General features: G+C 53.8%; 1 protein-coding gene across 5 annotated transcripts in view; it reads left to right on the top strand.

Annotated features, from left to right (window-relative positions):
• The window catches only part of HDAC4 (histone deacetylase 4), a 338,393-nt gene that overhangs the window by 289,023 nt on the left and 31,765 nt on the right, over window positions 1-17,605 (top strand). For all 5 annotated transcript variants that reach the window (XM_058533322.1, XM_058533325.1, XM_058533323.1 and 2 more), the window contains exons 17-22: window positions 2,955-3,001; window positions 7,119-7,226; window positions 9,566-9,621; window positions 11,460-11,547; window positions 13,524-13,643; window positions 14,489-14,586. In XM_058533322.1, the coding sequence (XP_058389305.1) occupies window positions 2,955-3,001; window positions 7,119-7,226; window positions 9,566-9,621; window positions 11,460-11,547; window positions 13,524-13,643; window positions 14,489-14,586 (517 nt within the window). The remainder of the gene's footprint in view (window positions 1-2,954; window positions 3,002-7,118; window positions 7,227-9,565; window positions 9,622-11,459; window positions 11,548-13,523; window positions 13,644-14,488; window positions 14,587-17,605) is intronic.

Genomic DNA, 17,605 nt, shown 5'->3' with positions numbered 1-17,605 from the left:
CAGGTGAAGGGTCACGGGAAGACCCCTCTGCTCACAGCACACTGTGAGGAGCAGTAGTAGCTACAGAAGAAGAACCAGGGTCTTCCCCACGCCCATCAGCACCCAGCCTGTCAGCCCGCCCGCCGTGATTGGAGAAGCAAGGGTGGTCCTTCATGCATCGGCCCCCATCTCTCAGCCTAGAGGTTTTGTGGCCTGGCCTGGGTGATGGTGGCCCCAAACCACAGGAGGCCAGTGTAGGACGCCCTGGAGCAGGGCCTGGGCTGGGGCAGGTGGAGATCAGCTGCCCTGGGATCCGCCCTGGACCTCAAGACCTCTGTTACCAGAACAGCTTCCCTGATGAGAACTGCATGCCTGCCGGCCGTCCAGCATAGTTTTCCATGTCTGAACACAATATCTTGCCGGTTTTTTATTGTTTTGGTCTTTGCTTGCTGGATAATGAGCAAACTCAAACTACTCAGATGATTTGTGGTTTTAATATGGGCATTATTGGGTATAATCAAAAATAGAAATCCAGTCTCATGGCAGAGCCCTCTTTCCCCCATATTTACATGCACACACACAGATGGATATGAATTCATATACACCAGCGCTGGAATTATTTGGGAGAAAGCTCTTTAAATCTCCAGCTCATGCTCCTGTGTGTTGGAATAGTTAGTGATCTGAGAAGGAGCTGTCATGAAGCCATTGCGAGCCCCAGTGGTCACCTGGGGCCATTTACCACTTCTGGAAGGCAGGGCCCCATCAGGGAGTGGCATGTGAGCTGTGATTCAGTTGATGAAATGGCCGTTAGGTGAATCTGTTACCGGACAATGTGAGGCTTGGCGCCCGCGCCCCTCTCTCCTTGCCCTGGTCCCGCTCCACCAGCCTGTCCTCTCCTTTCCAGCAGCTTCCCTGCAGTGCAGGCTGAGCAAGCCCCTAAGGAGCCACCCTCCTGGCACGTCACTTCCCTGCTGGCCAGCCCACCGTCTGCTTTTAGATCTACTCATTCCCGGCTGTGAGCTGGCATTGGGGGTACAAGGGAGAGCAAGGGGCACGTGCCTCTCGGACAAGGGCTGGAGGCCACATGGCTCTGTCAAGAAGCAGCTTAACTGATGTTAGAATGTGCCCCACGTCCGTGTGCGGTAGCGGGAACGAGGGTTGGGAGCCATGGATCCAGGCAGTGGATGGTTGGCAAGACAAGGCATGGAGCAGAGCGGGTGGGGCACAGGGAGAAGCAGACCCAGGGGGACCCGCAAGCTCAGGCATTGCAGAGGTGGCAGGGCAGGACATGGCCATGGCATGCGCTGTTGCCCTCAGTGTGAGATCATCCGAGAGTATTCACGGTAGGCAAGGCTGGTCGGCAGAGAGTGACAGGAGGGGTGAGGCCAGGAGCCTGGTCTACGATGTGGCGCCTGAGGGCTCAGTGCCTGGTGTCGTCTAGGCTGGAGCCAGGATGAGGTGGGCACAGACCGACCCTCGGGAGCACCCAGGCCAACGTGGAGACACAGCACAGACCCCTCTGAAACTCGCGGCCAGCTCATGAAGAAGGGGTCTTGTTTGCAGGCAGGAGCCTCCGCCTGCACCTGCAGTGTCCAGACAGACCTGGAGACTATCAGTCTGCCGTTCTCCCCGTCAAGTGGGGGTGGTTTTTACCTTTTCAAGGAGGTTCCCTGTTCCTCTGAACCTTCTGCATGGGGCTGCGGGTGCCGCCACTGCCCTCTGACCCTGCCTCCGCCGTTCTGTGCACCAGGGGCCTGGCAGGGACGTCTGCGCAGACACAGACCTGTCCTCGGTTTAGAAGTGAATGATGTCACTGAGCTGCTCTGTGCCCGTTGTTCTCCTGGGTTCTTGCCGCCATCGCTCTCACCCCCCCAAGCACCCTGTGGTGCAGAACCATTCTCATTGGTACATGAGAAAACTCAGTTCTCACCGAGGCCACCCCGCTGGTGAGCCGTCCAGACAAGAGGCAGACCAGGCTCTGTGACCCTAAGACCTAATTTCTGCCTGGGGCCCCAGGAGTGAGGATTTATGAGCATCCCAGCAGGAGCCAGTGTTCTGGATCAGGCAGAGGATGATGGTGGGAGTGGAGCCTCCCTGGCGTGGCCCTGCCAGGTTCATAAAGTGGGATCCAAGCTGGGTGAAGGAACCTGCCAGGAAAGGTTGAAGGCCCCGGGGGGCAAGGCAAAGGGCAGCTGGGGAGCAGCCAGGGCCCCGCCCAAGAGCCAGGCAGCAGGGGAGGCTCTTTGGCCGGCTCCTGAAGAAGACAGTCCTGCCTTGTCGCCTGGGCACAGGCCTGAGCCCCATGGGAGAGGGGTCCTGCCTCTGCGTCGTGGGCCTGGGCAGGCCTTCCTGGATGGCCAGCTTTAACATTGTGCGGGTCCTTAGCTGTGCACCGTCCAAGTGACCTTTGAACGTTTGTAAATGGGCAGAGGGGCTGCGCATTCCTGAAAGATCCTTCTGTCTAAAGGGCTCTCCACGGGTGTTTAATTCTGGGCCTCTTTCCCTCGTTTATAGCTGGGGGCTGCGGCGCCTCGGGACTTAGGAGGAGTGTAGGGCTGGCAGTGGCGCTCGCTGGAGGAGTCAGGTTGGCTCTGTTGACCGCAACATTTGCTCCCTTTGGAAGCGCAGGTTGTTCCATGCCAGGTGCACGAGCTCGAGCTGGAGGCAGAAGCAGCCATGGGTGCCTCCCCGGCCATGAGGAGTGGCTGTTGCCATGGGGAATGCGAGGCCTCCACCAGGCTGTGCCCACCAACCTGGGACCCACCACCCACCAGAAGTGCCCCTGCTGCGGGCCGCTCATGTAGGGCAGCTGAACCTCTGAGACCAGTCTGCCCCGCGGTTCCTGGACATGTTGTGCACACTGCACCAGAGCCTGTGAGGGACCCACCGTGTTTCCAGAGCCCACGCCGTGCTCTGCGCAGGCCGGGGCGCCTGTCACCTTGCCCTCCTGACCTTGGCTCTCCTTCTCCCCGCAGGCTCGCTCACGTCGGTGTTTGTCAGGCTGCCCTGTGGTGGTGTCGGGGTAAGTATTTCTTTAATGTGTAAATAATGTCCTGTTTGTTCTCGGGGGTCCCAGTGGTCACAGAAATCGCTGCCTTTCTCTCTGCAGAGTGGATAATTGCTGCCAGGTGTTTTCCATAAACAGGGTCTGGTGGGCAGGGCCCCGCCGCTCACACGTGTGGCTTCAAAGGCCCTGTGAGCCTGTAAGCGTTTTGATGGCTGGACTCAGGCACCTTCCTCAGGGAAGGTTGTCTGGCACCCACAGCTCGCTTCAGGAAATGGGCCCTGGTGTGCAGGCTCGTCTCTCCTTCTAGCCTGTGGTGCAGGAGTCTGCTCATCTCGACCCAGGTCGTGAATCCATCACTTGGGAGGGTCCATGTAATCCTGCATCCAGTTTCCAACCCGAAGCCACAGGTGAAGCTCAGACTGCGGGAGCCTGATGTTTATGGGCACATGGAGTTTGCAGAGCTGCTAGTGGGGTTGTGTTGGCTGCTTTTCTATGAGAGATGATGCTTTTAAATAGATCTAGTCAGGTAGACACTTAAGGGGACTCAGGCTTTCCCTGACCCTGAAGTGGCCTGAACTACGAAGGACTTTGCAGTCTGGGCGCAGCGCAGGTCAGGTCTCCACAGCCAGAGCTGCTCATTAATAAAGAAAGGGCTCCCCTCTTAGCGCCCCTCCTCTTGGATGAGGGCAGGGTGGGGGCAAGAACAGAGATCTGCAATTTGAAGGCGAGACCGAGCCTCCTCCCAGCGAGCCGCTGGCCATCGAGGTCCCGCAGCCTGGAAAACACTGCAGCCGGTCACGGAGGAGCCAGACGGGGCCGTGTGGACAACACAGCCATCGGGGCTGAAACTGCACAGCGGCAGAGTGTGTGCGTAATTACAGATCGAGGGTGAAGCTCAAGGTCTGGATTCTGTTATGGAAATGAAACAAAATTGTTTTCTTCCTGAGTCTTTACAAAAATCTCTGCTTTGAAAATTATCCCGTCAGAAAGAGAATAAATGGCATTTATTCATACCACCACCAAACCCTCCTAGAGTTATTTTATTCTGTATTGTAAATAGGCTTCAATCTCTTAATTCGGGGCAAATTTTTGGCCAGACTTGAAAAGGTTCAGATTCGCACTGCCCTGCAGCCAGCACGCTGTGCGAGGCAGGATTTATAATTTGCAAATGAAGCTAAATGGGAACTCAGACCTGGGGACTGGAGCCAGAGGGCCCCCTCCCAAGTGTGAAGTCCAGATCTCAGCCCCGCAGGCCAGCCAGCACCCACCTTCACATCCGGCACAAAGTGCTGTCCAGCCCAGAGACGGTGGAGAATCTCAGCAAGTCCAACTGGGTGCAGAGGGGGCCTGCCAGAGCGATTAGGGGCAAGTGTGAACCGTAGGGTGTCTATAGGGATTGTCCTCCTTCAGTTGTTTGCCATAATTACCTCTGATAAGAGGGCAGAGAACGGGGTGCGCGACCCTCCCACCCTGGCTGGTGTGGACTTTCTCCGTTGTGGGGGCAGCCGCAGCCCTGGGGTGTCGGGGAAGCAAAGAGACCCCAGGAGCCAGCGAGTGGGCAGGAATGCGCATGTCGGGGGATGAAGCGGATGAGGAAGGCCACTCTGCTTGTCCCGAAACGAACATCACTGAATTAACATTTAGGTTGTGTGATGGCGTTCATCAAGGTTTACAACTCATTCTTCCTTAACTATGTTAAGTAGAGGCTTTACATTGCTTTACCTTTTTTTCAAACCAAATAACAAGCATTTCTGCTTTGCTCACCTCCTGATTGTTGCAAGTTTCTTGTTAGTGACTGTTACAAGTCACTGAGGACTTGGTGTCGGGGAATGTCCTCCGTGCCGTCCTTGGCCCAGCCCTGCCTGAGTGGCCCCCTGGCTGGCTCTGGGTGCCCCTGGCACCTAGTGCTGTGCCCCGAGCCCCATGGCATCTGAAGGGCCGCGGCGCACCCAGAATTGGCCACCCCAGTCTATCCACTTTAAGTCTCTGTAAGAAGTGGCCTCCATGTCGTCCTGGGTCTTTTAAGCAAGCTTGGAGTGGGCCACTTGCTGTTCCTTTGGTTCCCGCTCCTGCATTAGTCAGTGCCCTGCCGCCCTGCCCCCAGCAGAGCCTGCTTCTGGGGCCATGCTGCGTGTCTGAGTCACGCTCCTGTGGAGCCTTGTGCTTCTGGAACTCCGGCCTCCAGCCCAACCCTCCCAGGCTGGGCCATGGGGAGCTGGTGGCCAGCAGCCAGAGGACTTAGTTCCTGAAGCAGCCGAAGGTCTTGTCAGGGTCTCTGGGGACAGTGGCAGCCTGGTGTCCTGCAGTGGAGCTGGGGCTCTGTCCCTTGCTCTGGGCAGGATGTCACAGGACCTTCTGAACAGGAGGAGGTCATGCAGGAGGAGAGCGGAGCATAAAGACGCTTCAAAACACATGGAGGGTCAGGCCATCTTCCCTCCCAGCTCTGGCTACTTAGTCCTAAAAGCCAAATCATCACATCTTGAGGAGAAATCATCTGAGTGCTTTTGCCTGAATCGCCTTTGGTCCTCAGGGGTGCAGCCTCTGGGCCGGCCTGCCCAGGACATCATCCTCCTCTTGGAAGCTCAGGAGACTCATGGCTCTCCTTTGAGGGCCTTCACCTTCGATTTTAATGAATGGATTCTCCAGCTGAAGGACCTGGCCCAGAAGAGTTCTGTGTGAATGGCTGCCTCAGTGAATAACAGTGCAGTGTTATTTAGAACAGAAGCCAGTCTTTGAAAGTTGAGTATTGATGCTGCGGAGAGTCAGCGAAGTGCAGAGCGTTCTTTTTGACATTTGGAAACTATTTAAAGAACATAGAGGTTTGGTCATTGAAAAGAATAACCTTTGCAGAATAACACTCCTCAGGAAATGGCTTGAACCCCTCATAAATGTATTTTAAATCATCGTGCTTTGAAGACGAAGCTTCAAGGCTTCGTTGAAAGAAATCCATCTGCCCCTCGAAATAATGAGTGTCTCTGTCAGGTGGGCAGGAGCCTGGGTGAGCCTGGACATACCTGGGCCAGGGAAGGGTGAGGACAGGCACAGGTCTGGCTCTGACACCTCTTTGTGTGCTCCCTGGCCCTCTGAGCCCAGAGTCCCAGAGCATTCAGTTCTCAGAGAAGGTTAATTGGGGAAGGAGGCGTCCTCAGATAGACTCAGCAGACACTGTGTGACGGGTAAAGCAGCTTGTTATTGTATGACTTCTCAGAACCTTCACTAGGCTGAGCGAGGCCCCAAGAAGGGCACATGAGCCCCAAGTGCATGTGCAAGGCACCGGTTACCCCACACCTGGGAACGGCGGCTCAGGCGCCATTGATCTGACTCTGGGGGCCACATGCTTCATCTTGGCCCTCTGACCCCCGCCCCCCAGGCTCACGCAGGAGACTTGCTCTCTGCAGAACTGGTTGCCGAAGTCTCTCTGTCTTCTTTCTCACCCACATTAGCCATAGCTTATAAAAAAAATCTAGTGTGCCTAAATCAATAAATAAACCAGCACACAAACAGAAATTACCTGACACGTTTGCTCCGGGCACGTTCTTCTGTTTGAAGTGGAACAGCCAGTGGGCAGCCGTGCCGTCACCTGGGCAGCATGGCAAACGGTCCACCGGGGGCTTTCCCAAGGATCCTCGAGTCTCCTCCCTCCCTGCCCCACACTTCCCTTCTTGTTGAACTACTCTTGTCAAACCTTTGGGGTCTCGAATTCATTTCAGCACAGAATAAAGTCATATTTGCAGAGACCTCTCATTCTAATTCTCCTTACATTTCATTTTGCTGATTATTAGTATAACTCTTAACTGCACTTGCAGTAAGGAAAAAAAAAGGAACTAACTAGGTGAGTATTTTGAGGCAATTCAGAAAAGAAATGACGCCTCAGAAAGGGGTAAAAACATGCGTGATATTTTTGGTGCATTCACTGTTCTTTTTCTGTTTAGTACTTTTTGGCATGTCTTCAAAAAACAAGTCAGCCGGCCTGTGAGCTGGGTATGTTCTATAATTGGTAGAGAAGAGACGAGAGGCTCTGGTACTGGGGCTGCAGAGGCAGAGCCGAGGGCAGAGGCTGCACGGCCACCCAGAGGCGGGAGGGTGACCGACCGAAGACGTCGGCCTCACTGCATGAATGTTGTCTCCACAGGTGGACAGCGACACCATATGGAACGAGGTGCACTCATCGGGGGCGGCCCGCCTGGCCGTGGGCTGCGTGGTAGAGCTGGTCTTCAAAGTGGCCACGGGGGAGCTGAAGGTCAGTGAGGACCCAGCAGACATGGCCTCCTAGAAGGAAACCTGCCAGGAGATTTCCAGCGGGAGAGGGAGGGGTCAGCCCACTGCAATCCCCTCCAGACAGGCACGAAGCGACTGATGGGGAGGACGGCTCCATCCAGGGTGAGGGTGGACCCAATCCTGTCAATCACTGTTGCCTCGAAAGAAGCATCTCCCACAGTTGTGAAAACCTATAACAGTGCAGCGGGTGTCAGAGACTTTGGTCTTAGGAACACTTAACACTCATAAGAAGGACCCAAAGAGCTTTTGTTTATATGAGTTATGTCATCGGCATTGGCCATATTAGAGATTAAAACCGAGAACTTTTTAAAGTATTTATTAATTAAAAATAACAGTACTGCCTGGCTTAGTCAGTCAGCTGGATGCTTGTACCTGCTCTGTGTCAGCCTGGCGACATGTTGTCTTGGTTGAAGTACGTGAAGAAAATGCGGCCTTCCACAGAAACAGAATTGGGAAAAGGAGGAGTATTTTAATAGCTTTTTCAGATAATTGTGGATATTTTTTGATGCCACACCAAAATTCAACAAGTGGTAGTTTCTGGAAATTAGTTATGATGTGGAACCTGAAACAACATTAGCTTTTCCTTCTCCTTGACATTAAAATCTATTGGCCTCTTGCACGTTGAATAGATCCGTGCATGACTTTTGTAACACAGTGCGTTGGTCATTTGGAAATAGGGGCTCATTGAATTACCTAGATCTTGCAAATCTTGGCACATTTTACTATGCAGTAGCCAAGAGATCGCTAATTTTGAAACTGTGACTATCACTCCCCGTCTCATCAGGAGGGTCGTCTGAGTGCTGGAAGAGCCGTGATGCTCACAGTGGCAGATAAAGGTTTTCCAAACTTTTAATTTTCACTCAAAAGCTCAACTCTCATCCCTGACAACTACGACTGTCTGTTGTTGTCGTTGAGGTGACGGGCTCACCTTATTTTTGAGAAATGTCTTCAACTTACCCAAGTTGGAATCACCAGTTTGTCTTCAGTCCTTCTTTGGAGGAAAATTGGTTTTCCATGAAAGAAGGAGCTGGCCTGGCTTGCAGCTCAGACAGTCCCTTTCCCCGGAGACAGGCCTTGTCCGTGGGCAGCCGCAGAGCTCTTCACACGGCCTCCCCACTTCTTTACACAGATGTGACAGGACGTGTGTTCAAGGGTGGAGAGTCAGGGAAATTGATCAGCTTTCCTGCTGCATCCAGGCCGTTCTTAAGTGGAACTGCCTTGCCCCCCGGCAAACCTGTGGTGGAGAAAAATACTGAGTGTTCGAGCTTTCCAGGCCGCTGCCTTGGTTCCCACCACGGCTCTGGCCGTCTACCCTGCATTGCCTTCACACCGTGGGTGCAGACGTCTACACAGTGGAAAAGGCAGACAGAGCCTTAGGATTGTTACAAAGCGGGCCCCCCGGAGGGGCATGGGGACCCTGGGTCTGTGGTCTGCACTCTGAGAACCGGGACGCAGTGTCTGTGCAGGGACAGAAGAGGGTTCCCCAATCCTGAGTGTGCTGGGGGTGGAGGGGGCTCCATGTGAGTGCCTCCCTCGCCCGTCCCTGCCTGAGCACCACTTCTCACAGCCTGGTCACTGGCGGTCAGCTGGCCCTTGGGGGTCTGTTACAGACCTTGACCACACAGCGTCCTGGTGCTGGTGCGACCAAGAGATCCCTGTTTAAACCATTTTTATTACGGCAGCTACAGAGCGGTTTGCAGTTACTTCTTTAAAGCGTGAGTGACCTAGAGGTCCTACGGGGGACGGGGCGGGGGCATGTAGCTCCTTTCCAGCCTCAAAATACTCCTTCTAGGTGGTATCGGGCTGTTTGTTTTCTGCGCTGCCCTCTCGCCTGGGAACTGAGCTGCAATAATGACAGAGACGTTCAGGTTAAGGCCAAACTTAGGCACGAGGTCTGCCCAGCAGCGAGCCCCTTCTGTTTCCTCTGCAGTCAGGGTCTCCATCAAGTTGCTTCCTGGGGATGCTGGTCATGCTCAGAGGGGGACCCAGAGCACCCCTTTCTCTCCTGCCCAGATTCCCGAGCTAAGCGTTGCCCAGCCTTGCCAGCAGGCTGTCGAAGACAAAGTCAGCAACAGATTCACCTTTTATCTTAGCGACTTGTGACAACCCATAGGCCTCTTTAAAAGAAGGGACCCAGAGGTCTTTGGAATGCTTATAGCCAGCCCTTTATCCCATCCTGGGGCTGTGTGCCTGGGGTGCAGCCTGAAACCGTGTCCTCTAGTACATTCTGTAACAGTTTTCTCGCTGATGTGAAACCAATCTTTCATCCCTGTTTCTCCCCCCATTTGGTGTCATGTGTAGAATGGCTTTGCCGTGGTCCGCCCTCCAGGACATCATGCAGAGGAGAGCACACCCATGTGAGTAGACATGCGGTCACTCGCGGGCACGGGGTGGAGGTTTCTGACTCCTCTCCTTAAGGGGCTGGGCCTGCTTTGAGGGGAGTGGAAGAAGCTTGGTTTGCCATTTGCAAGCCCCCCTGTGATGTGTACTGTGCCCTGCACATCGACAGTTCCTGAGTGTCCCCCATCCAGCATGAAGTCACTAAGGCACAGCTATAGGGTCACATAGGGCAGCTTCACTGATGGGTGATGATGAGGAGGCGAATGGGACAAATGGAACGGAAGTTAGTCTAGAGAAGTCCTCTAGTTACGTTTGTTATAAAACGTTGGGAGAGGAAAACTTAAATTGTACCAGAACAAGTTCCTGTGGCACTTCATTGTCTAGAACGTTCAAGGTCAAACCCCTCAGGTCTTTTTACATGTGGCCTTTAGCTGACCCGCATATGGTTGGTACTAACGAGGCTAAAGTCCCAAGGTCAGCACCACATGGGCCGCTCTCTGGACTCTGTTTCGGGTTCTGTACGCCTGGCTGTGCACACAGCTGAGGAGGGGGCCGAGGTGGCGAGCGTGGCGTGTGGACTGTGGAGAACCAGTCGAGGTGGGACCCACCTGGGACAAGGTCACTCGGACTGACGGCCTCAGCGATTGGGCATGAAGGGCCTTTGCTGCCGGGAAGGTGAATTGGACGTGCCGTCTCTAATCTGGGGCCTGGACACCCCTGCAGCGAGCACGGCTGCTGGCGCTCTGGAGACAGAGTGGCCCCCACTGCTGCCGGGGGGAGTTAGGGGAGGGGGCGTTGGGCTGTGCCTTGAAGAACGAGTAGTGGTCAGATGGCAGAGCAGGAAAGTGCAGACGGAGCACTGTCGTGAGGAGCCAGGAAGCGCAGGAGCCAGTCCCAGGAACAGCTGGAACCAGGTGGATCCACAGGCTGAAGTTGCGCCTCCTGAGGAAGCCTTGGTTGTTGCAGAGAGGGAAGTGGGGCGATCAGATCGGTGTTTCAGAAGGGAGCCTCCTGCGTGTAGAAAGAAGCCATCGTGACTACCCGAGACTGGACTTCGGTTAGAGTCTCTCAGCCTCACCTGAGAAATGTTGGTTACTCCATGTTCCAGAACACTCCATGTTTCTTAGAGCAGGGTTGTGTTTGTTCCATTTCTCCGAAGTTATTTTTCTAATTTGAATCTAAGTTGTTGGATATTCTCAATAGTAAACCCAGGTGGACCAATGAAATACAAAGGAATGTTTCCAGGTGAAGTTCTTCTCGGTGTTTCGATGAGCTGCGGCAGCTACTGTGCCAAGGCCAGCATGGCAGGGCTTGCCGCCTGGGGAGGTTATGCATCCTGGGCTGTGTGGGCTTTCAGATGGCTAGCCTGGATTCCAGAAATAAAACAGCCCAGGGCTCTCAGTTTTGAAGTAATTCAGGCAAATGGAAATTGAGATGTAGAAGATTTTCATCTTTACTGGAATCACTTTCTTAGCTAGTTTTCTCGCTCTCTTGAATAAGACTCTAGAATTACGGTTCATCACTGGAGGGACGGTATATGTCATCATATGTCTCAGTAACTTCTGTGTTCTGTGGACCATAGTGTCTCTTGAGAGGTCAGGAAGTGTTCTGGGGGCAAGTCAGGGGGAACATTGGTATAAAGTGAAATGGATGTTCTCACCATGGGAACCCCGCATCTGCCTGCACAGGGTGTGTCTGTGTGTGTGTATGCCTGCCTCGCAATCACAAGCATAGGTTAAGATTTCCAAGCTGCTTGATCAGAATCTCATGGGACTCTAGATGGTTCTATCACAGTTGTGTAAAAACTGTTCAAAACCCGTATTTTTTCTCCTTTTCTCCTGATTCTCACCCTCAGGGGGTTCTGCTACTTCAATTCCGTGGCCATTGCAGCCAAGCTTCTCCAGCAAAGGCTGAACGTGAGCAAGACCCTCATAGTGGACTGGGTAAGTGGCGCCTGTTCCCGAGAGAAGCTGGGGAGGCCGCGAGGGCCCGTCTTCACCCCCCCCACCCCCCGCAGACGTGCTGGGTTTGGAGAAAGGAGGCAGGCATCTCTGCCTCCCTGGACATTTGGACTTGGGGATCTTAGGTTTCCGGAAACTACCTCAAACATGCAGAAAATAAAAGCCCAAACCTGTTACGAGTCTGTTGTACAGCTTCAGTCAGCTGATCCTGCCGATAACCCAGTTCCTGAAATGTCTAGAAATGTGCCCATGGTTGGGGGCAGCAGCCGAAGGGTGATCCTTGGCAAAACCACATTGGGCAGCGGGAGTTCAGGAGGAGATGGTGCCGGCCGTGACCTCGCACATCTGATCTGAGCGCATGGGCTGTGCTGGGCAGTCATTCCTGATGGAAACACCCTTCGTGCTCTGCACGGGCGACTCAATTTATGCTGGTTTCACCTCCTTCCCCTTATTCCTACAGGAGGTGCCACTTCTCACAACCCACTGCCCAAAGGGTAAACTCTAGTTTAAAAAGGCTATGTGATATCTGAACTCCAAAATAGGTATACAGATTCTCATACTGGAGATGGATATTCAAGGTGTTCATTTTAGTCTTTTTCAAGCCGTTTATATAGGGAGAGAGAGAGAGGGAAGAAGGGAGTATTGTCTTTGGTATCTATGATTTATTTCGTACTTTTTTAAGGAAAAAAAAGCAGGTGCTTCAGGTGGGGTTGTCATTTGTGTAGCAAAGTCCTCAGTTTGGGAAAAGAAAAACACAACACAACCAGGGTACCAGCAAGCCCCTAGGTGGCAGGCGCTGCTTACAGAGGTCAGGAGCTTAGACGCTGAGGCAGCGCGATCAGGGAGTGTCAGGGAAGACACGAAGCATTGGGCTTCACCACACCAGCGCCTCTGCCCCCGCGAGCCCTTCCTTCAGCTCCTCCTGAGGGCGTATGAGAAATGCTGGTGGAGCCGTGAGTGGGATGCAGTTCATTACAGCGTGAGTGATAACAGGCCGCATGAGGCGGGGCAGCTGCTGTGTCCAGCAGGCAGGCGTGTCTAAGCAGTAGGCCGAAGTCTGTGTGGTACATCGTAGAACTGCAAGCTACGTGCAAATGCTGTTACGGCCAGCCGTCTGCAAGTGGTACCTGCAGTGTCGCCTCAGTTATGAGGCATGGGAAGCACACACCCCAAAAGCCGTGACATGTCTGCACAGCAGCCTGGCTGTAGTTGGGATCACGTGTATGTTTCTTGCTAATCCTTGTCTAGAGCTGACCTTCCATATCGTCTACAGTGAGCACAGATCACTTTTATAAAGAAGGAAAACAGACTGTGCAGTCCCCGGTGTTCAAGTCACTGACTTGCGTGCAGCTTCTTACACTATACGCTGCGTGAAGCAGACTGCTGGCCCCAGGGAGAGCATGGCCGCAGGCCCGGTGGAGGCCCAGCTGCCCCACTGTTGTGCTTTTAACACGTGGGCATTGTAGTCAGGAAAGCAGTGTGTTGTTTTCGTTTGGGGCCTGGGACCCCTGTGCCGTATGTGCACCTGTCAGTCAGCCCCGTGGGATGGTCTCCTGCCATATCCCAGCATCTGACACAGAGTTGGCTCCTCACGTGTGCCCAGAAATGAACAGGTCAGCGACATCCCTCCCAGTGGGGGCCGAGGGAATGGCTCACTTCATGGACACAGCAGGGTCGAGAAATTGCCCACGTGGCTCTGTCTGGGAAATTATGGCATCCAGGCGGGGCTGAAACACCAGCCCCTTCCTCTTTGCAGGAAGCTGCAGTGGGCTGTGGTGCTCAGAGCAAGGGAGATGGTGACACAGACGTGGACACCACCCTGGGGCCTCTTCCTCTGTTCCCTTGGTCCCCAGCTCACATCCCCGGGCCGTCAGCTGCCCTGCCGGAGGTGCGTTGTTATTCTGTGAGCCCGAGAAGTGTCCTGCCTGACGCTGAGTCCGTTCTCCCTGCTCTTTTAGGACGTGCACCACGGAAATGGGACCCAGCAGGCGTTCTACAGCGACCCGAATGTCCTGTACATCTCCCTACACCGCTACGACGACGGGAACTTCTTCCCGGGCAGCGGGGCACCTGACGAGGTCAGCAGGGGCCTCGGGTCCATGTGCAAGACAGAGAAGGGCAGGGCGGGCCAACCTGTGATGCAGAAGCCAGGGCTTCCTGTTCACATGAGCCCCAGACGGTGATTTCAGGCGGCCGTCGGCCTGAATGCCATCGCGTGAGCACACGTGGGCTTTATTTTGTCTGAAGTACAATGAGAGACTGGAGATGATTTCTGGTTCTAATCTAGGCAAGCTGAAGTCTTTATGAGCGAGTAAGCGTGGAGTGCCCTCCTTTCCCCAGGAAAGACTGCTTCGTGCAGCTGAAATGCGTTCCCAGGCCGCGCTGCTTGTCCTGTCCCTGGGCAGGGCGCCTGTCCCATCCTCTCACCTGTCCGGTGCCACATGGTGGGCTCCGGGAACAGCAGGCTCAGAGGATCCTTCATGACACCCCGATCCCCCAGCAGAGCCTGCCCTCTGAACCAAGAGGCCCCAACAGTCGTGGCCCCACCGAAGGGAGAAGGCTCGTCTGCCTCTGGGTCTTGTTTCTGGGAAGGAAGTCGGAAAGGACAGCCTCACTTACACCTTTTCTGGCTGCCCTCTGTTGGTGTAGGACACCCAGCACAGAGCTGCGGGGCCTCAGCACTGGCAGGCTGCTCGGGGGAGAGGGGCAGCTCCCCACACCAGCAGGCGGATAGGAACCCCTGCATTCTGTGAAAGTACTCTGTTGAGGTCAGCGCATCAGGGGCTATGGGGGCTGGTGACGCTAGTGACACACTGAGGAGTACAGCGCACAGGCTCTGCGGTGGAGCTGCCAGGCTCAGGTATCCTGCCCAGGGAGGTCCCCACACGAGGGTCTGTGACGTGCATTTCTCTCCTCTGCGCAGGTGGGCACAGGGCCGGGCGTGGGCTTCAACGTCAACATGGCTTTCACCGGTGGCCTCGACCCACCCATGGGAGACGCTGAGTACTTGGCGGCCTTCAGGTGAGTGTGCTGGCTCTTGGTCCCTTGGGGCGTTTATGAAACATTGCTGCTGTCCCCTGCTCATCTTCGATGTCACTGCTCTCCTTTGACCTTCACCCCTGTGTGAACACACCGGACACATCTCAGGGCGGCCCCTCCAGCAGCCTCCAGGGTGCACCTTGCTGAGATCGACATTTCTGTAACTGCATTTTGGAGGGCCGGGGCTCTGGGGGTTTCTCTCAGTTTGTGCGTCAAGCCAAAGGTGGAATCTTTGAGACTGTCTTCTTCCCTTTTGTCTTCAGTGTTCCTGTTTTGTGCGTTAAATGAATAACAGGACTGCATTTTGGGTCTTGATAGTAAGAAAGTGATGGGGACCGAGGCAAGGGGTTTAGTGCCAGCTGTCAGAAAGTGTCGTGTTAGTGAAAGGTGGACACTCAACCTGAAAGATTTCATAAACTCCTAATTTTTCTTCCAACAAATCTTTTGTGAGATGATGGGAAACAGAAATAAATATTCCTCCTTTATTGAAGTAAAAATCGTGAGGCGACTCGCCGCATTCATCCCGCTTCCTTTGCGTTACTCTGGCCCCTGGAACACAGCCGCAGGGCGAGTTTCTTTAATGCAGCGTTTGCTTCTGCCATCACATGGTTACTTCTACTTTGATCTGGGCCACATTGAAGTAATTCTTGCCGCCAACGATGGATGCTTGGCAGAGCAGGTTTTCTCCCTATTGTTTTAAATGGTGGCTCCCACCTGCCCCATGGAATGAGTGGCTCTAGAAAGCCATCCCCCTGCCCCAGTGCGGGTCCCCAAGGCCCTTGTGGGGAGAGTTTTGTTCGGTGGCGAAGCCTGACAGACTTTCAGTCCTCATTAGAGAGCACCACCAACGCACCAGGAATCAGAGTCCCGCCACGTTTCTGGTGAATTTCTCTCTCTGCCTCTCTCTGCAACTCCGTGCTCTTGTCCTGCTTTATCCAAATATAAAGCACATGCCTGCAGGCGTGTGTGTGTGATGCATGTGTCTCTGCAGGTGCGTGTGCACATGTGCTGTGTGTGTGCATGTCTCTGTACGTGTATGTAGGTGCCCATGAGCATGCACATGTGCTGTGTGTGTGTGCATGTCTCTGTATGTATATGTAGGTGCCTGTGTGTGTGCACATGTGCTGTGTGAGTGCATGTCTCTGTACGTATATGTAGGTGCCCGTGTGCGTGCACATGTGCTGTGTGTGCGCATGTCTCTGTACGTGTATGTAGCTGCCCATGTGCGTGCACATGTGCAGTGTGTGTGCATGTCTCTGTATGTGTATGTAGGTGCCTGTGTGCATGCACATGTGCTGTGTGTGTGCATGTCTCTATATGTGTATGTAGGTGCCTGTGTGCGTGCACATGTGCTGTGTGTGTGCGTGTCTCTGTGGCGGATGAGGGTCCATAAAAGGCCATATCTATAAGAGTTTTGCTGCAGATCTGCCTTGTGCTCTGTGGAGACCCTCACATGACCCCTCACCGCCTCTGCTCGCTAACCTCAAAACGGGGTCCTAGTCCCCAACCTCAGAAAGGTCGGCAGGGTCTGGTGATGTAAGTCACCCGCCCCAGCCGCTCAGCGGTTCAGAGCAGTAACGGCTCACGTTTGGTTAAATCGAGGCGGAAGGTCAGCTGCTCAGACGATGACAGTGGTCCATGCGGGTAGGAGTCATCACCTCTTAGAAGGCCCATTCTGAATTTCTCCTGAGTCACTTTTTCCTCTGATCTCATTGGTTTAATTTCAATGCTTCTTATTCTTGATCAGATGTAGTATAATTTTGACAATTGCCCTGCCTAATTTAAGGAAGAAGGACTCCCCCAAACAGATACAACATCTGAAAATTTGCTAACATGCACAGTGAAGATCAGCTTTGTGGATGCTGAAGCCGCGCAGCCTCACCGCCCGGGGGTTGTTGCTGCCCGTGCCTGGAACGCCCACCGAGCGGCATCACTCTGCTGTCTCCCAGCCCTCTTAGGAGTCTTCTTTGGAAATAAAGTGTCTGGACACCTGCCGTGAGAGGCGTAAAGTGGACGTTGGTGACTCGGAGGCCCCAGGGGCCCAATGTGACCAAGTTCTGGTGTGGGCAGAACTTTTAATCTATGGTTGGAAGTGGTAAAAACTAGTAGTTCTCTCTTCCTGCAGATCAATTCTTTCTTTCCAGCCAGGTTTCGACTGGATTGGCCCTCCTGGCAGGTCTCAGCAGCCCTAGGCACTCTGACCCTGGGGTGAAATGCTCAGCACCTTGGGTCCGGCCAGTGGGCAGAGTGGGGGGCGAGGCGGGGCCTGGAGGTCATCTTCCTGCCCCCCGCCCCCCAGCCTCCTGGCCCCCCAGCCTCCTGGCCTGCATTTAAGATGACCCTTTCACTCTTTGTTGCCGCTAACATTCTGTTTTCATCTTCTGCCAAATGTGTACATGATGGTACCTTATCAAATGAACTTTTTAAAGCTTAAATAGCTTCTTTGAAAAGGAAAATTGTTCCAGGATTTTTTTTATTGATTTTAATGTAAAAGAACACTTTGAAGTTTACAATTTATGGTTCCCTGGGCATCGATTGGATGGGGGAGGAAGGGTCAGGATTCGCTTTCCCCTTTCTTCTGCACTGCTCCCCCTTTTTGGAGGGCCCCTTGGGACAATGTGTGCCTTAAAAGCAGCACCTTGTTACTCAGACCCATTGCCTGCCACATTGCATTTCAGGAGATCAAGCCCAAGATGAAGAAGAGATAAGAAAATTGCCCCTAATGAAATCCAGCAGCAGCGGCACTTTCTCCTCGGGCGGAGACTCGGAGGAGAAAAGGGAACCTTAATTCAAACCAGCGCAGCGCCAGACGGCTTTGAAGTTGCTGAGGAGGCTGAGGGCTTAGGGCTGGGAGGAGATGGTGATGCTCTTCCCTTAACCCCTCGCTTACCTGCGCTGCTGACGAGCGTCCACCTCTCAGCAGTGAGGAAACGAAACTGGGATTAGTTTTGCTTTCGAATCGTAATTTGGATTTAAATCTGATATTATAAAGTTTACCAAA

Source organism: Diceros bicornis, chromosome 37 (assembly GCF_020826845.1).
Source record: "Diceros bicornis minor isolate mBicDic1 chromosome 37, mDicBic1.mat.cur, whole genome shotgun sequence".
Classification (NCBI taxonomy): Eukaryota; Metazoa; Chordata; class Mammalia; order Perissodactyla; family Rhinocerotidae; genus Diceros; species Diceros bicornis.
Note: the sequence above shows the minus strand (reverse complement) of the source record. Positions and strands in the feature narration are given on the sequence as shown.